Source organism: Parasteatoda tepidariorum, chromosome 11 (assembly GCF_982258835.1).
Source record: "Parasteatoda tepidariorum strain Cologne lab strain chromosome 11, Ptep-v5.0, whole genome shotgun sequence".
Classification (NCBI taxonomy): Eukaryota; Metazoa; Arthropoda; class Arachnida; order Araneae; family Theridiidae; genus Parasteatoda; species Parasteatoda tepidariorum.
Window position 1 is genome coordinate 37,077,320 of NC_141765.1, and position 27,962 is coordinate 37,105,281.

A 27,962-nucleotide genomic window follows, 5' to 3' on the forward strand; every position below is an offset into this window, starting at 1 on the left:
GATTTACTTTAACTAATCACAAGCATCGCGCATGTTTCATTTTTACTATATTTAAATAAATCACATCTACAAAAAATAAATGTTTATAATAATCAAAAATCTTTGGTTTATTTAACTAAATCAAAAATGTAACTCTTATTAAGTTAATTCAAAGATTTAATAAGAGTTCTTACAAAAACAACACAGTTACATATCACATATAATATATTTCATATAATAATAACACTTTAGCTGTCAAGCTTATTGTGCAAATTTGCACAAAAATTTTCTTATGAGCTCTATTGAATAACATTGAGCACACAAATATTACACAACCCCGGCAGCAAAATGTACAGAGGAAATCTGCAGTACTAACAACATCATAAATCCAAATTTGTCTGCTGCGACCTCAACGCAATTAGACAGAGATTATTATTGCACAAATTTAGTTTAATCTAACAAATAGCAAAATGTAATGTCGTAATGTCAGAAATGTAACCATAAAACACGGTAATTTTTCCAGAATTTTTTTCTCTGTGTTTAAAATTATACATCTGAACTTTGTTATTTAAACTTTGTTGAATTTTATGCAATTGTACTACAAAAAATATATATATGGAATAAATTTCTATACAGCTGTTCCTAGAAGCCTGTAATCAAGTAACAGAAAAATTGCTTTTACTTTTTGTTCATTGCGGTGTTCTCTCAATTCAGCATTTTTATTTTTATTGGAAACAAGTTTAGAGATGTTTCAAAAAAAGAAGAATCAGCAATTTTCCTCATATGTTTGTGTGCTTTTTAAAAATCAAAAGAAAACTTGTATGAAAAACAATCTTCAGATGCTGTAATAATCTGCGAAGCCCTCTGCCATGATAGAGGGTTCCTGCTACCGAGTATACAACCATACAAGTAATAATCTTTTTTTTAAACAAGAATTCTATATTTTTTTTACTTCAGAGTCTAGCAGAATATCACTGAAAAAATACAGCATCCCAAGTAAAGTCAATTTAACCTTGTATGTACTACATAACGGAATAATAAAGTGATTGTACACTGCTCTATGAGTATAATGTGATTGTGCTCCCACCCAATGACACTATCTATAATGTTCACTGTTACGTCTTTAACTACATAAAAGGGAGAGGGAAATAATAAAGTGATTGTACACTGCTTTATGAGTATAATGTGATTGTGTTCCCACCTAAGGAGACTATCTATAATGTCCACTGTTACGTCTTTAACTACGTAAAAGGGAGAGGGAATTCGACTTACATTAAAAAAAATTTATGGAGCAGAAAATTTGACGAGAAAACACAAAAAGCATTGCACTTATTAAATTGTGGATGTCCTGCTTTTTTCTACGTTACACTTAATAAATTGTTGATGTCCTGCTTTTTTGTGCATTGCACTTATTAAACTGTGGATGTTCTGCCTTTCTATAAAAAAAATGTTTCTTGTATCGTTACAGAGATAAAAAAAAAGTTTACTGTTAATTTAATTGCTAGTGCAAAAGTAGCGTCATTTGGTAAGACATAGTCAATTTTTAATATAATATTGTAAGTCACATAAGTTTATTTTCACTAGTTATGCAAGGTTAAGGGTACTTGGCTTGTGCCTTTTCACATTACTTACCACCCCTTCAACAAAGTGACTCATGCGAGTAAAATAACATGATGAGTAGTGAAAATTATCAAACTAATTTTAACAGGCAATGACATTTAAAGGGAAAAGATAACCTGATAATATTGCAGGTACAGCCAACAAGAGAATTTTATTAGTTCGCAAAGCCCACCTTAAATAACGTTCCTTAACAATTAGTTAACGAACAATCTATAAAGTCCTACACATTTTGAGATATCGATATTTCCGATGAATTCGGATTCTTGATCGTTTAATTATGTCGAGAGTCTGCTAATCGCAAAATGTGACGCCTATCAGAAAGAAATAAAATTAATAAATGTAACTCGTAAATTTGTGGACCTAAAATGTGCTTTTCAACTATTATATATTAACACTGCATCCCAAACTATTATGAATTCTTAAACTTTATATAAGAATCCGATCTTTTTTCTTTTTTTTTTTGTCCACTGTGCAAGCAACATAACCATATTACTTTAGTTTCTTAGCATATGGTGTTTTTGAAAGTTTATAGCAATGTTTTACTCATATAAGTGCTACATTAATCATAATTCTTAAATTACACAAAGGATACTATGCTTCTATAATATTTTGAATATAAAGTTAGTTAATGAAAAATAACTTTATAGTTAAACCCTTATATTGCTTCTTGATCTTATTTTGTAAAAATAATTAACAAAAAAGAGGGAAATTTATATTCATGCAATTTTTCCCAATACGTAATAAGAAAAATGAAAAACGATTAAAGTGAAAGTTTGTTAAGCAGTCATTAATAACTATGTGATTAGGGGGAGGGAGGGGGATTCATTGAAGGCCATCATACATTGACATATGTTATTCAATGTTTTCTCTTAACGTAAAATATCAGTCTTCAACGTTCATGCGTCTTCTAGTAGTTCTATATTACATAAATAACTCTTTGGTTTATCTTTGCATCATAAATTCGTGAATGTAGTTACCACTCTTGCATCTAAAAGTAATCTCAACGGACAAAAATTTAGTTACCTAAAAAGAAATCACGAAAAGCATCATTTATTACTTTGTAACTTCACTTTCGCATTCGTGAATTATCTGGATTTTGTTTTTTAAAGTGTGCCTACTGGGTTTTGCACCAGTTCTACCAACTCGCTGAGAATTTAATCACGCTAATCAACCGAATTGCGGAGATACTGATTTCGGCATTTTACCTGCTGTTCCAACATGTCTCATACATTATCTATGGCCTTCAAGAGGCAGGATACTTAGCAGATGAATCAAAATGTAAAAGGGTTCTTGAAAGTTCAAGAAATTAGTTACATATGAGTCCACTTCAATGAATTTTAGTGTTGTTTTCGTCGAAAATAGGGTATTAACAGTTCACTCATAATTAAGAGTTTAAAAATAGACAACAAACCATTTACAAAGTAAACATGCAAATACGTGTTAATGGACACCTTAGTGAACGGGACCAACTCGTAATCAGAAAGAACAAACATCATAGACAAAACAGACATCATACGATATTAAATGATGCTTCGCATGATTTCTATTGGAATGACTAGATTTTTTTATCCAGTGATATTATTTTAGATGCATAAACTAGTAATAAGTAAATATAAGCTCAAAACATCTCCGAAATGGTAGCAGTTTACAAAATTTTAGTGTTGACAAAAGTTCTATTTTTTTTTCTCCGTTTCATGGTATTTGAGCTCTTTTTTAAAGAAGTTTTTATCAACTGCTACACTTCCAGATTAATTCGGTGACTGTACAACTCATAATGATCTGCTTTCTCTTAGAAATTTAAGAAGGATTTTCCGTTTTTAATTCCAGTGCCCAGACATGCTGAGGCCATCCTGTTCTTCCACTTGTTCGTCTTTCGTTTGCATTGCTTGTCGTTGGAGATGCCTGAAAAAGATAAACAGAATTTAAGCGATTTTAAATATTTTTATAAATACAGATTTAAAAATGAAATGTAGAAATATAATATAATGTCAGCTTTAAAACCTAATTTTAAGATATTCAATTCTTTTTATAAATGATATTTAATAGCTAATTTTTAGAGATTTAAATATTTTCTTTACATTTAAAAATTTTACATACATTCAAAAATTTAAATATTTCTTTCAAGCGCAATTTTCTCTTGTGTGAATCAGTGAAATTTACAGACGAAAAAAGATTCTTCAGATTTAAATTTTTAAAATGCATGGAGGTTGTAATATAACTATTGCTCAGAACTTTGCTTGTTAGTAAATAAAATTGAATGGAATTTAAAAGTAACAGAAAAAGTAGAGTAAAAAAAATAATTGAAACTTTAATATCATGAACTTTCTTCACGATTTTTTTTACCCATCATTAAATTTGAAAGAAATTTTCTTAATAGATCTCGGGAAATAACATTCCTCAGAAGGGGAGGAATGCCTTCTTAAGATAAACATGAAGGCTTTTTTTTCCTTTTCCTTTACATTAGGCTTAGTTTATAACAACATTTGTTCATCTTGCATGGAAGCTCATAATACAATTTACAATTAGCACCGTATAACTTATTTGGGCTCTAGCATCAACATTGGGCTCTACCATCAACATTGAGCTCTACCATCAATAACTCAACATTAAATTTCATTATACTGAGAAATAACATTTTTTGTGAACAGATAAAGAAAAAATGGTAGTTCTAGGATGTAAAGAAAAAATAGTAGTAAAGAAAAAATGGTAGGTATTGTTACTTCTCTAAAACTATTCATTACCTTCAAATTTTGGAAGTAAATTCAGTAGAATTTCAAAAAACAAAAAACAGAAGGGCAAAAATTAGTATTTGAACTGATGGTTTTAATCCATTCATGATTAGGGAGAAAAATAGTTTTGTCAACATAACAGGCTTAAACAGTCAAATATACAGAAAAAATCCGTAAAAAAAAAACTCGGAATTTTTACCATTTCTCGGGTAACGATTAAAAACAGAAAGAAAATCTGAATTTTTTCTTAGAGCAATTTTTTTCTGTGAAAAATGCACTTTTTTCTGTAGAATTTACAGTTATTTTTTACAGTTATTCTTTAAAATCAACAATCACATGACCATCTGCAGTCATTTGGCAGAGACCTTATCACTCTTAAAAATGAGTTAAAGGTTTATTTATATCTATTTCAGTTAGAAATTTAACAACGAAATCATGAATGATTTCATACAGTTTGTCAAGAAAAAACTTTTTTTTTGTGCTAGGTCCAATGACCTTTATCTCCCATGCCTTCTCCTATTAATTTTTTCACTGAAGTTTTGTCTTATTATCATTAAATTTTTTTCCTAACTTTTATTTTCATTTAATTCAAGTGAATGCAAAAAGCTTTTCACAGTTAGACGCCGACTGATTCATTCGGACAAACTAAAACGAAGAATGAAAAACCTTATGAAAGTTTAAAAAAAAAAATATCTGTGTAAGAAGAGCTTGTATACATAAGAAGCCGACCAATTTGTTGTCTCTAGCCTAGTTGAATTTCTCTGCTTCACGACATGTAAAGAGATTATAAAAATACTAAAAAAGAGTTTCGCAATTAATATTTCTTTAACTTCGAAGTGACATTTCAGATAACTAGAGTACTGATTTTTCTCCCTTAACTTAAGTGGAAAATAAGATTCAGAGCGAATGTATTTCTTAACCCTTTACAACTTTGCTTTATAACGAAACAAAATATTTTGTATCTTTTCGTAAATAATAAAATATGTGATTCTTATTTCTTTCAATATTTTTTCACAAAAATAAATATATAAATGTATAGTAAATGTATGTAATGTAAAGCCATATCGGTGGTTTAATCATTTCATGTGCTTTCATAAAAACAGTACAAAAGCTCACCAAATATTATTTAATCATTGCCTTCTATAAGGCTGTTTACTCATGTATGCATATTGACTCAGTATATAGTATTAATGACGCAGGCAGTAATTTCTTCATTTTTTCGTTTATTTAATGTGACTAAGCAAATATTATTCAAAGCAAACAAGAATTTAGAGAAAAATTTAAACAAAGTTATGCACTAGTAAATAGAAAAGTTTTTTTTCTATATTCCGAAAGTTAAAACTCACTAACCTCCAAAGTATCACAGCATATAACGTATCACCAACTCTTTTCAATTGCTATTTTGCTATGTAAAATTAAATATTTTGAAATGATGTAAAAAATTTTATACTTTACAATTCAAAACTTTTTCAACAATTAATAAATAAAATAATAAAAAATTATAAATATTTACTAAATGTTATTTTTTACATGAAATTATCTTTAGACAAACGAATTTTATTATTGTGTGCAAATTTTTGTCATTTTACTTAAAAAGTTCTCAAGATATGGTGAAATATGCAAAAAGTAAAATTAACCTTAAGGAGTCTAAAACTTTGGATCGCTCTCTTGACCAACCCATGAGGACCATATTTCCCAGATTACGGCTATCCCCTTTATTTTTGGAGTCAGAAATTTGAATCTATCGATAAAAAAGGTATGGTTATTCAGAGAAAGTACGTTTTTGTGTCCGATTTCGTACTTACAATATCGGCTGCACAAATTAGCATATTTGAGCTCACCCCCTCGAACTATTAATATTGAGCTCTAGAACATAAAGGTCCAATCATAAGATCAAAAGTTATTCAGGTTAGTCCTTTTTTGACATACTGTACATTAAAAACAGTTAAGTAATTTAAATTAGCAATCTGGTTTAAATAATTACGATCTTAGTTAATGCAAAAGCTGTAATGAACTGAATTGTTAAGTGTTCTTTAAAATTTTAAGATAATGCTTTATTCATTTATTCATTGCTTTTCATTATTATATGGTATATATAATATTCATTTATTCATTTAATATTCATTTATTCATTTAATATTCATTTATTCATTTAATATTCATTTATTCATTTAATATTCATTTATTCATTTAATATTCATTTATTCATTGCTTCATTCATTTAATATTCATTTATTCATTGCTTTATTCATTTATACTCAATGAAATTTCTTAGAGTAAAGTGATAATGCTTTACAATGCTTTCCCTTTACAATTTAATGGATAATGGGGTCGTTAAAAATATGATCCCAATTAGCTTTAAGAAGTTGACAGTATCCAATTAGGTAAAAAAATATGACGTCGAATTGCTTTATATCTATTTATCGAGTGTTGAAATCTGGTAAATTTCGGCTTATTTCTGCTTAAAAGAGGGTAAAAAAGGTCTTAGAGGGTATGTTAACTGCATCATGAATCTTATTTTTACCCTCTTCTTAAACCTCATTCAAAGCAGGAAAAAAAACTCCCAAGTGATGAAAATATGAAAAGTGATAAACTTCTCATTATTATCTTGAATGAGATAAATAGAAAGATCAAAAATAAACAATATTAAATTAGTCGCTATAATCTTTCATTTAATATAAAACAAATGTAAACTTTACTTGAGTTCTTTTTTAAATAAGGTATCAAAAAACATAAGTACATGCTATGAAGTTTTTAAAAATTCGTTAAAAATCATAAATAGCTTTTGAGAAAGAAAAAAACTACACAGTAAAAAATTTTAAATCCAATTATGGTAAAAAGTACCGGCATTTTGGGTGCCATTACTTTTTACCGTCAAATCCGTTTTTACCGAAAAATTTAATGGACAAAATCTGATATACCGTAATTTTTACGGTAGTATTTATTGTAAAATCGTTGAATCTCTGCAACTAAATAAGTATAGTTGTACAATATTACGGTGAGGAATTTTACAGCAAAAATGGATTTTACGGATGCTGCACGCTGGGTACCAGTTTTTTCTACCGTAATTTGATCCGGAATTTTTTTTTACAGTTTAGTAATTTTAAAACAAAGTTATAAGATCAAACTTTTGTTTATAATAACGTAGGTTTAAGTATATATAACTTATTAGGTTTTGTTTGATAAGGTTCTTAATAATAAGTTATATAGTTCATGGATAATAGGTTTGCTCAGGCTTTTGAAATCAAGAGTTTTCAAGATGAAACGTGAGAAGTTGAATTTATCAGGTTATGAAGTTATTTCGGTATACAGATTAAAAAGTTTATCAAATATTTTATACTTCGTTTAAGAAATGAAAAAGAAAATTAACAAAATAATATTTTTAAAAAATGTGTAAATAATTAACAATTAAATTAAAATATCACATCACATCTATTCACTCTATGATTTAAGAGAACCGTTAACTCATCATTCGTCAGAAAACTTTTAAATGCCTTTTTAAAATTAGTATACTAGTAGCAGTGAAATATCTCTTAGAAATTAACTAGTTTTCCCTTAATGTTAGCTGTAATGCTATGTAGATTGAGGCACACTTAAAAAATCTTGAAGCTTGACTAGTTAAAACTCTTTTTTTTCCTGTTTATTTAACCTATTTAATGCTCCTGTCTCAAATTTTCTACGATTTTAAAAGTTTCTTTTTTAGTTGTGTATTATGATTGTGCATTATAAGAAATACGAAGAGCATTTTCAAAATTGCATTTTTTTTCCTTTTGTGCACCAAATAAAATGAATCACACTCGTATAATTAGTAATAAAGTGTACTCGTGTTCTATATCCATGAATTAAATTCTAGAATAATAGATAAAAATAAATAAAATAAATTAATAAATGCATGAATTAATTGAAGGAATATCCATTTGGATAAATTATTCTTTAAGGCATATGCTAGAGAATATATTGAAATTCAGCAAAATGCCTGTAACCAGTAAACATTTTCCCTATGAATATCTATGGGACATTCATAAAGCCGTAATTGTTAGAGATGGGGCCCCATCACCTTTAAATCTTTCCTCTTTGACCCCACTTGAAGGAACAGAAGCCTCAATTTATTAGCTGCTAAGCACGTGTCTAATAACTTGATCCGAGATTTACATCCAATTTGTCCACCTTTAACTGGGTTTTAATGTATTAATATTTTACATTGACAGCTGTTTTGTGGTATTTTATTTCTGAGCTACTTATACTTAACAGTTTGAGATTTTACTCGAACTTGTTGAATATGTTAAAAGATTTAAGTGTTCGATAATTAAAAGTGTTTTTTATGAGCCTTATTTAAAGCAAATGCAACTTAAAGTAACGCTATGCATTGTAAGGAAGGAAATATATTATATTTTACTGTTCTGCGTGATCAAATTAAATAATGATCAATTTGATTTTTTTTATTTCGCCTACTGTGCAATTCAATACTTTATTTATTAATTTTTAAATTAAGAACAATGCATTTTCCTTAATCCTATACCTAATCGGTATATTTCTTCAGATAATACTTAGTACTTACCTTATATATATATATATATATATATATATATATATATATATATATATATATATATATATACGAAGGCAAAGTTCTGTTACCGGGAATTCTAATTTTTAAAACTATAGCAGTTCTTATTGCCACTCATTTAGTAAAAAATACTACTGAAAAGTAAATTGAACCGAATAAACGGTTTTTACGCCATACTCTTAAGGTATTATGATAAATTTACCAAATTTCATCAAATTTTAGAAAACAATATTTTATTGTTAATTTCACAAAAATCATTACTAAAACGCTTTTTTAAAAAAATTATGGCTTCTGGGGTTCCCATAGATTCTGAAACACCGCAAATTTTGCCATGTTCTGGTAGTTTTTACCAAACTTTTTTTCTCAGAGTATCTAAAAGTTAATAGGTATAATCGTTTGAGTTTTCAGGTAAACTCGCCCGAGCATGTCTCTTAAAAGAGAAGTAGCGAGTTCAAAAATTAATCAATTTAATTGAAAATAAATAATATAGAACGATAAATAGTCATTAGAATCTAAATCCCATATTTTGAATTCATTTTTATGAATGCGAAAATTATTTTGTGGTGAAAAGTTTTCTTTTTTCCAACAAAATTTCGTAATTTTTCTTAGATGCAAAGAAAATTTTTAATTGAAATTATCTGAATCTTCATTCATTATTAAATTGGTAGGAAAACCATAGTTTATTCTTCATAAAAATGTTTTCTTACAAATGATTTAATTAGATAAAAAAATGTCTGTAATATATTTAATGCACTTAATCTTCGATTGAATTCTTCCTTTATCTGGATGCCTCGAACCGTGATTTTCCAATCCAGCGGTTTTATACAACCAGCTCTTCAGTTTGGTATTTTTTTAAAGTAAAGAAAAATATCATTTTTGACTTTCTTTAACTCAGATCACAAATTTGAAAAGATATAAAAGCTTGCAACCAACTACAGCAAAAAGGAAAATCTCGAAAAAAGGGAAGGATTCGTTGATGATCGTTGGATTGTAAATTAGCCCACAGGCCATTGCACCCTTTGCTCCCCTCTGCACATGCAGATTAAACTATAGATCTAAAACTATAGAACGAAAACTATAGAACGAAAGTCGATATATGCTTGTTAATAAAAATTTGCTTCAAGGAAATAAACGGATCTATAATCTAAATACTCCTATCCCTTATGAACATTAAACGATATTATATTCATAACAACCTCTAAAAATAATAAGATGAAAATTGATTAAACTCGAAATTTAAAAAAAATTGTTTTCTTATAAATATATTTTTGATCTTAATAAACATGCGCACTAATTATGTAAAAGCTGAACATTAGAAGAATCACACCAATTATTGCACTATCTAAGCTGTCAGACTTCGACCTTGAAACTATAATGTTACACACATGAGACTTTTAGTCACAATGTAAATTCTAATTTCAGCTGCAAGTCTTATCGGACAAAATGGCGTTCAGCACTTTAGATCACGTCCACGAATAAAAAATAAAAAAAATATCCCTCTTCCTAAATATTCTAAAACAGTTCCTATCTTAAAGCAAAGACTCATCTTTTAAGCTTTTTTTCTTGTTCACCTCATAGTTTATCAGGATACAAAATTAAAAGTTTTATTATAGTAACCGTTTGAAACTTGAGGCGAATAAGAAGTGGAAAATTGTACCTCACAGAAAAAAAAAAAGGAAATACAATATAAAAAAGAACTCAAGTGTTTCCCCATAAAGTTCAGAATCTAAAAGATAGAAAAAAAGAACTTCGAAGGCTAAGGAGATTCTTCAAAGGGTGAAGAAAAGAATAAGAAGGTGTTCCAGGTGTTTTACGCTGGACATCCTAAGCTTCATCCTGATAAAAATTGGCACTGGGCTCTCAAATTCTCAATCTCAATTATTTCAAAATGTAGTAAGTAGTAAAATGACATTTAATAGGAAATCCGATAGTGTATTGAAAATGTTATTGCTATTTCAGTTCATTTATTTCATAAGCCTCAAAATTGTTAAAAATATTTTAAATTGAGAGAATGTTCCTTCACGCAGAATACAAAACATAAGGAATAAAAATAATCAATGGAACGTCCTTTATACTGAGCGTTCCGTAAACACCTCCCTTAATATATATTTTTAGATTTCTTGCTAAATATTAAATAAAGAATCTTAACAAAAAGGAATCGCAAATTTACATATAAGCAAGGAAAAAAACAAAAACTGCTTTCAAAATCTGATGATTAACTATTGAGAAAAGCATTTTGAAAAACATTAAAACCAGTTTGATTGCGGGCTGACACTGATAGGAAGTGAGTGGCGGTTATTATGTTTGCTCTGACAATCCAATTGGTATCGTTAAATCCAGACTTTTTCAGAAATGGTTTGTCGGATTTTTATAGTGTTTCTGTTTTGTTTTTTTCCGCTTAAATATACGATTCGCAATGTGAAAGTTTTTAATTTCAAATTTCACAAGGATTCAAAAAATATATGTTAGGGGTAGTGATTACGGATCACACTGTATAGCCCAGTACAATGAAAGAAACATGACATTTTATGCTCAAATATATTTTTGTTTTAAAATATGTTCTATTTTTTAAATAAATTTGTATATGACGTTTGTTAAATCTAAAATGGTAGTTTTAAATGTTTTTTTTTTAGTATAAAAGTTGTAATATTTTTTCTTGGCATTCATTTTTTTTATTAACTGTTGAAACTCATCGCAATAATCAAAGAAATTATCACATTATAATATTTCACCAACTATGAAGTATTTTATTATTATTTTATTTTATCAACCGCATTAAGCAATAATAAACATCTTTCGTCATCATTTGAATTTTTTTTTAAATAATATTTATTATTAGATTAAAAGCATGTTTAGCATGGTAGTTTGAAAAAAGTTTATGAAATATGATGAATCAAGGAATAAATATATTCTATAATTAATGTGAAAAGATTACCAGGGGAATTAAATGTTTTCCTGATTCATGCGGAAGTTATGACTTATGTTTACGCAAAAATAAGAGTTATTTAAAAAGTAATGCATACTTCACTCGTTGATTGACAACTCGATGTTTATCCTGATGAGATATACAAAATCAATAAATAATTTGAACCATAAGACTTATAATTTAATTAAAAAATTGTTCAAAGGAATGTCGCTGATTTTATATAAAGTAGCAACTAATAACTCTAAGTATTTTACACTTTTATTATATAACCAGAAAGTTGCACACCCAGATGGAAATAGCGAAACTTTTTATTTGCTTAACTAAACCTTTTAGTTGATATTATGAATTAGCTTAAATTCAATTGATATTAGGAGTCAAGTTTTGCTCGAAATGCAACCAAATTTGAGAAAAATGATTTGAAGTTAGTTTTCATTACTTTTAAACTTCTCTATTATTACTTTTTTTTTTTTTTAAAAAAAAAACTGCCAATAAAAGTTTTTATTTTTTACACTTTTGCATCGTTTTTTCCTTTGAAACAAATCTATTTTTAATTCAGGATCACTTCTTTCTAATTTTGGTTTTAATTAGAAAATTGAAAGTTTAATAATTTTGTCTAAATTTAGCTTTCTAATATTCAAGTTCAGGGAAAGACTCAATAAAACCATGAAATTACCTAGCATCTGGAGATCTTATACTTAATATTCTTTAATAACTAGCATCTGGCAAACTTTTTCCTTAAATAAAAGTTTTAATAAATTGTTGTAAAGCTACTTTTATTAAAATATAATTACAGGATGTTTAGAGAAAGATGATAGGTGCATGATAGATTACATAATCATTTTCCACTGAATTTTAAAAGCGAAAACAAATTTAAAATGTCGAGATCGGAAATCAGCTTTTTTTTCAGTTATCCTATTGCATACAAGAATTTAATTTCTTAGTTCTAATTACTACCTTGAAAATTACGTATTTATATCAATTTTATATTTCAGATGCTTTAATTTAAAGATACATAATTACTTCATTAATCCCATGCGTTCATGTTTCTTGGAAATTGTGACGGTCTTCCAGTTTACATGAAATCTTCTCTATAATTTTTTTTTCAAAAACTTTTGATCAATCACTGTCTGCAATATATTATTTAATTGTTCCTCCAGGAATAAAAAACTTACCAAAAGAAAAGAAAACCTTTAATATACCATTTTCAGTTTCTTATTATAAGACTTCAAGAACTTTTCATACATTCAGAATTGGACACAGAATAAAATATTCATCCAATTTTCAAGTTATAATAAGTTTCAAGAGGAAAATGACTAATTCAGATCATCTAACTCAACAACTTAAGATAACAAACTCAAAACTCTCCTAAAACTCGTTTCTTTGAAATCGCGACATAAAGTTAAATGATTTAATTCCATCATAGCTATTTCTTGCTAAGGCGTAATTACGATCGTAACTAACAGATTAGAAAGAAAATTTTTTTCAAGGATGCTAACAAAAACAAGAAAATATGAAGGAGAAAGCTGCATGTAAAGTTATCGTACCACGCTTCGAAAGCTGCACATAAACAAAAGATTGTGTGAACATTTTTTCGGTTTTTTTCCCGGCCCATTCCCCACTTGAGATATTTGCGTATCCCATATCATATTTCATATGACACTTTGGGCTGATATACTATTTAATCTAGTCCTTTAGCTCATCGGCATTAAGGTCGTGAAGATTTCTTTTTGAATGCATCAATTTTTTTTATCACGTTCAGTCGCGTGTACAGTCATAAATCCTCCTAGATCATTATCCACTTTTCACAGATAAGTGGAAGAGTAGGAAATTAATATTGATATATTTTACGATTAATTCGCATACTTTTTCACATCCAAAAAAAATTTTTTTTTTAATTATTTAGTTCATTTATCTGCAGATTCTTAGTCATTTATTTGCATTTTCGACCATTTTTCATTTGCACTTTTTATTTGCATTAAATCATCTATGTACGCATCGATGTGGATGGTAATATCGATGTACGCATCGATATCGATGTGGGTGGAAATATCGATGTACGCATTGATGTGGGTGGTAATATCGATGTTTCGTTACCCCTAAATTTACTATATATGTTTAGAATCCTTGTCAAAAATGAAGTAAGGAAGTATACTTTTGGGGACTCTAAAATAAATATTCAAGCGAAGAAAAGAGCGGAAACTTAATTAAAATCGGATGAATAACTGTTAAGGAAGGCGTGGTTAAAAACATAAAAGCAAATTTTATTGCAGAAGTAAGTTTGAAATTTTTTAGCATTGTCTTTTACTTGCTCTCAATTTCCTCTGACTTTCAAAGTGAATTTGAATGTCAGTTTTAATCGCACCCTCTTCTATAATGGCTCGTCAGGTTTTTGGCAAGGTTTTAATTTTTTGCTATCCTCAAATTAATTAGCAATCCCTCTATGTCAGTGCTCCTGAACCTTTTTATTGACGCAGACCCGTCAACGTTTCATAATTTTACCGAGGCGCGATGAGGCGAGGGTAGAACAATGATTGTATATATTTTTGAGTGTTTTGATTTAAAATTTTTAGTTTAATTGTATTTAAAAATGTATTCAAAGTAAAATACAATTACACGAGTGGTATTGATGCTGCTTTAGGTGTCTTTCATCTCCCGGTTCTCGTCCATGGAAAGTCGAACAAACCCGAGAAAAATGCACCACAGTAAATAAAATGGAAATAATAGAAAGTTCCTTGGGTGGCCAGTACCATTTGATCCATAGACCAGTACCGGTCAACGTCCCGGGGGTTTGAGACCACTGCTCTATGTGCATAATTGATTTTTTTTTTTTTTACAAAGATTCGAAAATTTTTTAAAAAATGCAAAAAATACCGAGATTCAAAATACCAAGTAGACATGCAATGTTTAATGGAAAGAACATTTACGTGAAATTTCCGTGAAATTAAAAATAATCAGTTTCAGAATATATCGAAACAATAAGTGATATAAATATATCAACTTGGATCAAAAACAAGCCATTAAAAGTAACAAGAAGCAATTTGAAAGCATTGTTTTAAATGTTTACGTAGTGAAAAGCTGAGCAAAAATATATAAAAACTTAAATAAGAAGGTCACTGTAATAACCTTGTAATTAGTATGGATAAGCTATCGGATTAAAAAAAAACATCTAGTCAATCAATGATGCTTATGGCATGATAAATTGGATGGAAAAAAAATATTGATAAGAAAGAAGCATTTATGTAGGTTTCTATGTAGTATTTGACTTAATATTTTTTACAAACAATTAATGTTAAGCGTATATTCTATTTCAATTTCTGTATGCGCAGTAAGGCATCTGTATATTAGGCATATTGCATTTTTAAATAATAATCAAAGTTTTAAACATTTTTGTTATAGAGTGAATGACCACTTCATTATGACCATCCCTTATAATAGAGCCTTGATACTTGAAATCTGCGAGAGGTTTATAGGTCATTTGTGGCATTGAATAACACTTTCTAACAGTCTAAAACTAGAAGGTTTTAAATCAAGGTATCAAGATGCTTCTTCTACTTCCTCCCCCAATGCTTGTTTGAGATCTGGAGATTGTTGGGGCCAACGTTATAAAGTAAAATATCAAGCTGATCCTTAAGGATCCCAGAAATACGGAAGGATTCATTAGATTTTCTAATCTGCTTTGTTTTTCCAGAGGGAATACTATGAGGCAACAGCTTATTTTCATGAAACTGCAAGGTGACCGACCAATCATTGTATATGCTCAGTTTGGATTTAGTTATGCGGTTTACTTTTACATTGGATAGCTTTTTAATATATAAATATAATCCTACATTTAAAATTTAATTCCCTTCAGTTTTATTGTCTTTTGTGAAGTATAGAAATGAAATAAAAAAAATACCTTACTCTTAAAGAGAGAACTTTTGATTGAGAAGTTCACGCGATTTCTTTTTTTTTCTTTCAAATAAATAAAAATAAGACTGATTATTACATTTCATATCAGTTTCAATAAGAGAATAACCCTCTTTTTTATTTTAAGCATCTTTTTACCTGAACATGACTAATAAAATGTTGCTAGGTTATTTATTTTTTTAAAAGTTATTTTAGCAAAAAACTTTTCAAAGAACCTCGTTTTTTAAATTAAATAACAATTTGTAGGTATATTTGAAAGAAAAGAATTTAAAAGATGACAAGTAACAAAAGTTAGATTTTAATAAATTCTTGCCGCAATAGGGGTTTAATTGGTAAAAAGTTGTAGTATTTCCAAATATAAGAACATAATTAAAATGCCGACTTTGAAGCAATACATAAAATTCGAAAATATTATATCGATAATACTGCATAGATGCTGCAAGTATTTTTAATCGGCAATTGTTGATTGATAAATTTCATAAATCGGTAAATATGAATGACGATACAGCCAGCTACTGGAAAAATTGAAAACGGAAGAAGTTATTGCACTATATACGTAAAGCTACAGGAAAAATTAAAAACGTCAAATACTTCGTTTCCCCTAAAAAATACTGTTTCTTTTCCAGAAAAAAAAAAACTTTGTGGAACTAAACGGAAAAACGATACAACACTTTACTAATGTTTGCAACAAATTTGCGTGAGGTTATGGTGCTAAAAGATACTGAGGTTATGGTTCAACGTTAAACCTCTGAGTACATTCATCTCTTATTATTTTAAAGGCTTATGGTAAATAACTCATGTGACATTAATCTGTACACTGACGAGATATAAAAAAAATTTAAAATAATGAAAAACCTGGTGCATACTGTTACCCTATTTTAATTTTAATATCTTTCCTGGTGCTTTGAGAATGGTATCAATAGAAATCCATAAAAAAAGCAAAAACTTAAACAAATAATTTTTTAACATTATTTAAAATACTAACTTCTGATATTAACTTTTTCAAAGAACTGATGTTATTTTTGTGCTGTTCTGCAATAAAACAGAACAAAATGTGTTTTTATACATGTGTTTTTACACTAGCATTAGCTATACTATTTATGCTTATATTTTTTTCCCAATATGGCAGGCACTGAATTTGAATCTTTTGCCTATACTATGCCAGAATTGTTGCTCATTTGGCGTTACCCAGTGGGCACCTGTGAACCAAAGTCACGGAGGCGAGCAACATTGCCCACGCCACACTGCCACAAACCCGTTTATAGGGTGGGCCACATTCACACATCATGCACACACACAACAGAGGACAGCACAAAGAGAGAGAGAAACATCCATGCCCAGAGCAGGATTCGAACCCGCAGCCTATGGCTTCGCAGTCAGGCACGCTAACCGCTCGGCCACGAGGCCGGCATTTATGCTTATATATTGTGTTCCTCATTGTTGCAAGGTCCCGTAGTGCACTGATCGTAAGACACGTTTTCCAGCAGATCATCGAAGTCAATCCTCACTGGCTGCTGTCAGTGAGCGGGTGGGTGACCACTCGGATCAGTCTGCGTATGGACCTAGGGTGTGCGGTATTGGTCCTCGTTAAATTGTTTTACCGTAAAGTGCTCGACTTCTCGTGAAGGTCGTCGGGCTACCGAAGCGGGGATGCCATCCCCTCTGCAGAGGATCAAAATTGTTATGGCATGTCTTCGGATCATCCTCAGGGATGTTTCCCAGACAGTCGCCAATAGCCATTGTGCAGCTCTAGTGCGACATAATGAACTACAACTACAGCATTGTTTCAAGATGTGTCTATCACCTTCCTGAACTGATCTAATTACTCCAGTAAATACGCGTAATACACAGTGTGCAAATAACCAACAAAATAAATGAAACACCTTGATTAACTGACTTAATGATCACGTACTAGAACTCAATCTTAATGGTGAAGGGGTGATCTCAAATATGTTAATTAATTAGCGCTGATGATCAAGTTATGAAAACAGGCACAAAAATGAATTTACATTAAATAAACATATCTTTTTTTCAACTGATTTGAATTTCTGATCCCCCCAAAAATAAGGGGGGTACTTTTAATTTTACTTTTTGTGCATTTCACCGTATCTTGATAATTTTTTAAGCAAATTAAAAAAATTTCGCAAGCAATTCTAAAATTCGTTTATCTAAAAGATATTTCCATGGGAAAAATAATTTTGAAAAATTATTCATAGTTTTTTATTATATTATTTAATAGTAGTTGACAAATTGAAAATTGGTTTTATAGTTGAAAATCGGTTAAATAGTTCCCGAGAAAGCAAAGTTTAAAACTGTCAAATATTAAAAATTCAATTTCTCATGAACTATTCAGCCGATTTCAATCAAATTTTGTATTTTGCCAAATAAAATTACATTCTTTAAAATGTAAATAATTTCATGCCTTACAAATCAAAATTTTTTAGATTATTTTAAAATAAAATAATAGTAAATAATTATTAAAAATTATTTTTGAAATCTTTGGACAAACAAATTTTATAATTTCGTGCGAAATTTTTTCAATTCATCAAAAAAGTTCTAGATGTAGAGAAATACACAAAAAGTAAAATTAACATTAAGGGGCCTAAACTTTTAACCGCTCTCTTGGACAAAATATTAGGGCTAGATTTCCCAGTTTGCGGCTACACCCCGCCCCCTTATTTTGAAGGTCAGGAATCTAAAATCGTTGAAAAAAAGGTATATTTATTCAGAGGAAGTACATTTTTGTGGCTGTTTTCGTAAATCTGCACTAATTAATTTGTACATTTGAAATCACCCCCTCGAACCATTAAGAATCAGTCCAAGTATGATGCAAAGATTTGATCATTAATGCAAAAGATTTGATCATTAATGCAAAAGTTATATAAGTGAAATGTTTTTTTTTTCGCTTATTGTACACATTCTATAAACAGTCTTCTGGAGGTTTCGAAGTAACATGTTTCGAAGTAACCTCCATCTATCGTAATGTATAGTGAGCGAAATATAAAAATTCAGAAAGAACTGAAACATCCTGAATAACTTTTGATCTAATGATCGGAATCTTTTGTATCAGGACTCGAACTTAAGAGCTTGACCTAAAACTTGCTAATGCTAAACTACATGCTAAACATGCATTCCCAAAAGCACACTTCCTCTGAATAAACATACTTTTGTTTCCAATTAGAGCTTCGGATTCTAGACCTCAAATTATGAGGTGTTACCGCAATATGAAAAATATGGTCCCAATAGTTTGCTTGGGAAAGTGATCAAAAGCTTGCATCCCTTAATGTCAATTTAACACAGAAAAATTTTAGGATCACTTTATTTCAATTAACACTTCACTTTCAGCATACGTTACCAAAATATTTGTTTAGACAATCAAATATATTAAATAAATACACTAAAATACATTAGAAACTTTTTAAAAGATTTCTACACGAATAAAGAATACTGTAACTTTGTATAGCAGTTAGTATTAATAGCAAAAAGCTTTCAGCGACTAAAAAATTAGAATTTGTATAAGTGATTTGAAAATAACACCTTCATTTGACTGAAAAAAAAAACGAATTTCTCTTCAATATTTTCTTCCTTGAGTTATATAAGTCTGGCATTTCTAATAATGACATTTTTAGCTAGCATTCAAAAGTGGTGAAAATATGCTAGATCATATTTTGGGTTCTAAATATTCAGAAACAGAATGCCCGATTTTTATTTAACCAAAAAAAATTTTTTTTAATGGAATAAAACCTGACAGTTTAACTCTTAACTATTTTAATTATAGGTTATGCGGAAATATAAAGGAAAATAATATTTCGGAATGAATAAAAGTAACTGATACGGATGCCAAATTATAAGAAAATTTTTGCTTCCAATAAAGGATATTACTATAAAGATTTTTCTAAACTATTATCTTTTTTTTTCGGAATAAAATGAGAATTTTTTGAAAATCTTCGCCTAGAAATATTAAAAAATATTAAATTTTAAATACTATATTTATGTTGATTGCAATGATTTTCAATATAAAACAATATGTGTGCATTTTCTGAAGTAGATTGTGCTATTTTTTCCCCTATCACTCCTGCTGTTGAACTTTCTACTTTTTTTTTATATTTTTCATAACCGTCGTTAATCAGCCGACCCAATTTTAAATGTGCAGCTACCTATGTTCAACTCCATAGCCTTGTAATTTTGAACCCAATCCAGAAGATAAAGGAACCCCTGGATCAAATATTGGAAGAAATTTGCCTTCGTGGAGGATACTTTATGGAACTAGCCCACATTTGCGTTACACTGAGAGAAAAACCACGAAACTCTCCAACGGTTATCCTGATCCATGACTCTAAGCTATGATCTGTCAACCAATGAGGATATTTTACATCAGCACTGTGGCCAGTTCAGGCGGAAAACCGTGAAAATTGAAGGCGTAGGAGGCATATTAAAAGAATCAAGTTCTGAAACAATGAAACTTAAGCTGTTTAATACCTCATTAAGAACCTAGATTTTTATGACTTTGAACAGTGATGTAAAAGTGTCCAATACAAGCTTATCCTCATATACAATTTTGATTAAATAAGTTTTGAGGTAAAATTAGCTCTCCGTCGTTTTCATTATAAAGCAAAAGGAGTGTAGTAGTTAAACCTATGAATTTATTAGTTACTGATGAAGTACTGGATATGGTCTCTTTCCAAAAAGAGAGATCTTTGTTATTCAGTTCATACAGTGAATTTGACATTAAAAAAAAATTTTTCTTGTTGAAAATATCATTAATTTTCGATGGTAGCGGGATGACATCTAAAGAGATTGAACGACGGTCACCTCTTAATGCAAGGAGAGATTCATGATTGGCGATTTATCAGAAGACAAACCAATGAAAATGCAATGTTTTAGTTAAATAATTTGGCGAAATATAAAATTAAGGATATTACAAAATTATGACAAACATATAAAGGGAATGAATTTTGTAAGAGCGAATTTTTTCAATTTTTAATCCAGTTTTTGTCGTAAAATATTCTATGCATTCTTCAAATGATGTCAAAATAACTGAGATTCAATAATGAAGCAATTTAAATATACATAAAAATGATTAAAGTTCAATTTATAGTCCTTGAGATCAACTTGGTTGATTAAAACTAAATTTGAAGTTCAGATCTAAGCTCCTCTAACTTTTTATTATTGCAAATTATGATACTTTATGATATTATTACAAATTCATCACAATCATCACTTCATCGTAAATTGATTAACACATTAGCCTTCCAATTTTAGCTAAAGAACTTCATTTTAAAAAAAAATAATAAATCTATTTACTCTTGCATTCAGCTGTAAAAACGGAAAGCATTTTGTTCAACACCATAGTTTTTAACATAGTAAAAACGCCTAAGAAGGACCACCCCCGCGGTGTTCCTCTAGCATTACAAAAAGGCTTTTTTGTTCTCAATCAGGCTCTCTTGGGGTTTCGCATACATCACCACTCCTAAACAGAAACGAATCTTTTCTGCTCATAAAAATTTCCTCACCATCATAAAAGACGGTAAGCGGGATAAACGTCGATGTTGTTTATGCTATTACCTCTAAAGTAAAAAGAATCATTGTGATGAAACTTTAGTAAGTTTGGTACGCAATATTAAAGAAGCTTCAATTTAGATTATCTAACAGTTTTTAAAATATTTTTAACCTTTGTAACTAATAATTATAACATAAATTTTTATTATAATTTAAGTTACAATAAATAACTCATAAAATTTCCTCACCATCAGAAAAGATGGTAAGCGGGATGAACGTCTACGTTGTTTATACTATTACCACAGAAGTAAATGGAATCATAGAGATGAAACTTCCGTTAGTTTCCTACACAATATTGAATAAATTTTAAGAATGATTGAACAATTTAATTAATAATTTTTTTAAAATTAATAAACGCAATATTGAATTATTTAACAGTTTTTAACACTTCATTTCTGCTTTGTAACTATTAATTATAAGCTGAGTTATAGTACCATTCATTTATGCCTAATTTTTTATTCGCCAGATTGGAGTGTTTGTAAACATCATAAAATTTGAAAATGTCATCATTTTGAAGGAAAAAAAATCAGTATAATGTGATTGTTATCTTTTGAAATTACGGACTAGCACATAACGAAGAGAAATTCTGCTCTAATATTAAGTTATAAATGAATTAAAATTAAATGAAAGAAAAAGCTCTTAAGTGTGTGAAAAGAGGACTAAATTTGAATAAAATATATTCTTGCATTTCTTGAAGACGAATTGCAATAAAAAATAGAATATAATGCACCAGATGAGTCTGAATAATGCAAAACTTCAATGGGAGGAAGGACACATCAAAAGGGCCAAGAATTGCATAGGAACCCATTACTGGAAATGTCATCGTACGCAATTAGGGGCTCTTCTCCCATTATGAGCTGTTTCTACGCGAGTCTTTGAACAGGTACTTTTATTTTTGTAAATTATCTTGATTTAATGTGATTAGTTACCAAATCTTTAAAATACCGAACAAATTTAACTGTTATTTTCGACATTATTCATTAGAAAGCATGAAGTTAAAATAGCCTAGCTACCAATCAAAAATAATTAGAAACATTACTTTTTTAAATCATGTGTTAAAAGAGATTCCAGAATTAGATGTTTTTTTTGTCTTTAATAGATAATTAGCATGAATACTGGTTAAATCAATGCAAATCCATATCTTCGTATTTTAATTGCTAACAATAGGTTCATACAATATAGAATTACAGCCATTTTTTTACGGTTTTAAGAATAAAGATACCAATGTTATGGTCAAACTTTAAATCTATTTTTCTTAGAATACAGAAAAAAACATATTGATATTTTCATTGAAAAACAAAACAAGAAAATAGTTTAAAATTAAGCTTGTAAAAATGAAATTAAAGAATCATAATCAATCAATAAAATAAAAAATACCAGACAAAAAAAGCGTAACACGTTGTAAGCTTAAAACTATTCGAACTATAATTTAATATTTCTCAAAACCTTTTATCTCGTTACAATATTTGATCAATTATTTTGAAATCTATAATTAAGTCTTCTTGCTGTTTGTTATGATATTTATTTGAACTAATCAATAGCGAATAAGCGTTTTCCAATCAATCGGTTTCCAATCAATAGCGGTTTCCAATCAATATTGAAAACCTTAATAAAACTTGATGCAAGCAATAAATTTATCAATTTTGTCCTTAGAGTAAAAAGTAAAAAAATATTTTATACAACTTCGAAATAATAATGATTAATAGTTTTGTTACATAGAATGTTACGTTATGAGTTACGCTTGCTTCGGTTTACGGATTATTGTGAAATGGATTACGGACGAAGAAACAAAAACAAAGAAATTGGGAGTTGGTTGATAGTTTTTCCTCGCAACTTTGATGGATGTATTTTTAATTAAAAATTAGCTAACATGGTTACATTTTTAAATTTTTAACGTTCTTTATCAAAGTATCACATAATTCGGCTGAAAAGTATTAGAATGCCTCAACAATATGAAAATTAATAACACAGCTCTGCGAAATTTTAATTATGAAAAATAGTTTGTGATGCTAGCCTGTTTTTTATATTGTTTGGTGAGCTGATTTCAAATTTGATTTCAAATATGGACCAATCTTAAAGGTTCAAGGGAGGAGGACTTCAAATATAATAATTAATTATTGCAGAGGTTTTTTTTTTAGTTACGAAATCAGACACAAAAACGTACTTTCTTTGAATGAAAATACCTTATTTTTCAACGGAGTCGGATTTCTGCCCCCCCCCCTCTCCCAAATATATTTTGCTATATAACGAGAATTTTTTAAGCTGATCGAAAAATTTTTACACACAATTATAAAATTCATTTATCCAAAAATTCGACAGATTTGGATTTCTGATCCTCGAAATATTGGGGCTAGCCGCAATGTGGGAAATATAGTTCCCATAGTTTTGTCAGCAGAGCGATCCAACGTTTGGACCCCTTAATATTAATTTTACTTTTTTGCCTATTTCGCCATATTTTCTAAGCTAATTAAAAAAAAAATTTCTCAGTTATAAAAATCATTTATCCGAAAATAATTTCATGCAAAATTTAACTCTTAGTAATTATTTATTACTTCTTTATTATTTTATTTATTATCAGTCGAAAAAATTTTGAATTGTAAGGTATACATTTTTTACATTACTTTAAAGGGTGTAATTTTAAAAGGCAAAATACAAATTGTGAGCTTAATCGGACTAATAGTTCCTGAGATATCGAATTTTAAAAATACGACTTTTTCAAAATTCGTATTACTCGACTATTCGACTAATTTTATTCAAATTTTGTATTTGAAATTGCATGCTTTAAAATTACGTAAAAAATTTTATACCTTATAATTCTAAATTTTTTCGATTCTAAGTAAAATAATAAAATGAATATTTACTAAAAGTTATATTTTGCATGGATTTATCTTTGGATAAAGAATTTTATAATTGTGCGTTAAAGTTTTTTCATTTCGGTTAAAAAGTTCTCGAGTAATGACGAAATACGCAAAAAATAAAATTAACATCAAGGGGTCGAAATCTTGACCGCTCTACTGACCAAACTATAGTGACCATATTTCCCAGATTGTGGTTACCCCCTATAATTTGGGAATCAGAAATTCATCGAAAAAAAATTTTTTTATTCAGAGAAAGTACGTTTTTGTGTCTGATTTCGTAACTCAAAATATCGTCTGCACTAATTAATTAACATATTTGAATCTTCCCCTCGAATCATTAAGATTGAATCCAAGAACGTGAAGTTATTCAAGGTGGTTCTTTCTTCTTTTTTTTTTGTGCACTGTATATAAAAGGCAAATGCTAAAGGCTTAGTGAGTTTTTCCAAATTTAGAACTATTTAGAAGCCGTTAAATATGTTAAATGATTTTTAAAGGAGAGGCAAGCTATGAAAAATGAAATTTATTATGAATATTTGTAACTGTTTATAATGAATATTTTTACGATTTTTTGTTCCATAACATGTTTTGGTAAAAATGGATTTTATGACAAAAAGTGAGGGACACTCGGAGTGCCGGTACATTTTACCGTAATGTTTTACAGTTTATTTGTTTCATCGACTTGCAATTGGTCTTATTAAATTCATTGAAATTTAAAAAAAAACTAAGCTCATGTATGTATTTTAATTGTTTTTTTTATTTTATTCCATATCTAAGACTACACTAAATGTCTTCAGTTTTAGCCAATTGACTACTTATGACACTAAATGCTTATCCCTTTCTTTTGTAATTAATTTAAAATCCAATATGAGAGCTACGAAAATCAAAATTTTCAATTTGGGAGCAAGTAATACTTCATAGAAATTTTTTTCTCTATTTTTCTTGAAATCGGCATTCGAAATACAATCAGAATCAAGCCATTTATTTCTGTGCAATCTTTCGGGCAATTATGTGCAACTAGCAGAATTTTCCTTTTTTTTGTGTTATATGTAAATTTGTTGTATTATTTGTTTACTATTATTGTTATATTATAACTTATTTTTTTTTTGCTCAACTCGGAAAAATACAATTTTCTTTCACAGTTAAGTTTTTATAAAAACAAACGAATTAAATGTACAAATAGATTAAGAGCCGGTTATCATCCTAAAATATAATTAGAATTTAAAATATTTATTATCTTTTTTCACTATTTTGATTTTGTGATTTGCTTAAAAAATGGTGTAATGAAAATAGCGCTATAAAAGATAAACAATGACGACCTACTTATACAAATTTATGCTTATTATAAGAAAATGTTATTTCATAATGTATTTCTTTCGAGATTCAATAATTCGTATGACAAAAAATATAATATAATGAGCAAGTTACGTTAAAAACTAAGCACAGTTAGAATAAATCGTGTCTGTTGAATGTAAAAATAAGAAGAATAAAGGTATAATAAGATATGCTATTTTACATCAAATATTTTTTGAAGCAGAGTTGTAGGTATGTTTATTTTTTATGAATATAATATTTAGATTCCCTCAAATTTCTTAACTCTTTAATTTTTATAAACATATTTATAAAACTTATGTACAACTTTATTTATATTTAACTATGGAAAAATAATATGGACGAAGTTATAGGAATATTTATTTTTACTATAGAAAATAAAGTTCATTCCATAGTTCCCATTGAAATTAAAATCTAATTTAATGGTTCTGCTGGTAGATTTTATGTAAGGGATAGTTATGTAAGGTTACCTAAGTTTAGTTAGAAAAGGTTAGTAGTAAGGTTTATATAGTTAAAGAAGATTTTAAGCGTAGATTTTATATAAATACTGGGGATATTTCAGTATCATGATCTGTCGGGCCAACTACAATCACCAAGGTGCCAAATAGGTTTCAAACTTGCAATTTTTTTTTTAAATGTGGATGTTTGTCCGGGGGTGGCTATGAGTTTGTTTTTTTGTAATGTTTTCTTTTTAGTTTCTCGCTGGCCACTGCTCAGAAGTTGCCAAGACTGGGCAATTATTCTGTTTCAGATCACGATACATAAATAAGCAATTTATTTGCAAATCATTCATTTCATTATCATAATCACGGCTGTTTCATACATGATTCACTCTACAATAGCGCAAACTTTGAATGTTAAAATTACCCCAAAAGAACCAAAGCTGACATGTAATAACATTTTTATACTTGTTCGTTTATTTTCAGCCAGGATTTTCTGACTGGAATTTCTAAATCAAGTATCTAGAAATATAAAAACAAGTGCAAATTTTAATATTAGTTATTTCGTTGTACTCTATGACTCAACATTTATGAATCAAAGCGTGATTCACTCATGTAATCATCCTGACAATAATTCATGTTAATTTCAGTAATTATGTCCAAATATATACAAGTATTAAAGTGATTTACATACCATATCAGCATTCTTTTGTCTGCCATTGATGACTTCAGAGCATTTACCAAAATCAGCTTGGAAAACTCCGGATTTTCCTTCCTCCAGAATTTGGCATAAATGTCCAATATAGCTAATTGCTAAACGTAAAGTTTTGATTTTGCTAAGCTTGGTATCCACCGGCACATTTGGTATACATTTTCTGAGGTTCATAAAAGCAAGATTTATGCTCAAAGTCCTCCTGCGTTCTTTTTTATTCGCTGTCACACGACGTTTTTTAACAGGGGGTACAGATCCAGCTTCTAACCTGGTGGTCACCAATCCATTCTCTGGTGAGTTAACAGGTGGTGGTGAGTTAATCTCCGAACTGTCAGGTGTATAAGACTCATAAACATAAAATGTTTCACCACCAGGACCACAAGTGTAGAATTCGGGATATAGTGCTGAGTCCGATGTAGTACACGGCCCTATCGCCGGCGAGTAAGGCACTGATTTTATGAAGCTCATGATTAAGGCACGTCTAGCGGTTATGCATGCCAGAACGATAATAAGATCCCTCACATCGGCCGGTCGAAAGGAAGAATTGTTCAGCCAATAGAGCGGAGGACTCGAGAGGATGCTGGAATGATCCTTCGATAAGGGAGTGGATGCGGAAAAGTTGTGGATGTGGCCAGAAATTAAAGCCCGCCCATCATATATGGATCAAATGAAATAAATCTATTTATATAGACCAATTAAGGGGAAATTTAAATTGAATATTTTAGTTCTTTTTTTTACATTAATATAAATTTCTTAATGACTGTCAGGAAATGTTTATTTTTTAAATTTATGACAGCTTAAAAAAGTTATCTATTGAATAAACCTTTGAAATTGTAATTAAGTACATTCACTGAAAAAGGTTTTGATGTAGTTGACCCATTTTTAGTGTTGAGGTAAATAAAAAATATTTTTAAGTATAAAACTGTAGGTATCCTAAAATATTTTATATGAAATTGTCAAAATAATAATTGTTTGAAAGAATCAATGCGAATACATAATAAAATAATCATGCATTTTAAACAAAATTGATTCTAATGCGCTTCGAAATATGTGTTGTAATAAACAAATAATGAATAAATGAAAATGTAACAGTGAAAAAGTAAATAAAAAATTAAACAACATGCACCATAAAAAAATTTAGAAATGTTTCAATTTTTAGATCTCAACACTAGAAATGGTGGAAAATTTACATTTTTTTAAATACCCATCAAATTACGAAAAAAGGAAAGAAAGAAAAGAAAAGGAAAGAAAAATACTTTTTGGACAATTATTTGTTATTTTTTAAATTTATCCTCATAACAATCATGTATATACTTTATATATTTATAAATAACTTA

At 29.0% G+C, this 27,962-nt stretch overlaps 1 protein-coding gene across 1 annotated transcript; it reads right to left on the minus strand.

The window, feature by feature from the left end:
• Positions 1 to 69: 69 nt before the first annotated feature.
• LOC107443767 (heart- and neural crest derivatives-expressed protein 2) lies at positions 70 to 27,229 on the minus strand. Its single transcript, XM_016057736.4, has 2 exons — positions 26,608 to 27,229; positions 70 to 3,501 (listed from the first exon to the last, which is right to left on the minus strand). Exons 1-2 carry the CDS (start codon positions 27,091 to 27,093, stop codon positions 3,397 to 3,399), a joined length of 591 nt encoding a protein of 196 aa, XP_015913222.2. The 5' UTR covers positions 27,094 to 27,229; the 3' UTR covers positions 70 to 3,396.
• Positions 27,230 to 27,962: the final 733 nt, after the last annotated feature.

Bases quoted from the DNA above. Each gene is read 5' to 3' on its own strand.
- LOC107443767 (XM_016057736.4), bottom strand. From the start codon at position 27,093: ATGAGCTTCATAAAATCAGTGCCTTACTCGCCGGCGATAGGGCCGTGT. The intron at 3,502-26,607 runs GTATGTAAATCA...TATCTTTTTCAG, and splicing joins GACAAAAGAATGCTGATATG to GCATCTCCAACGACAAGCAA.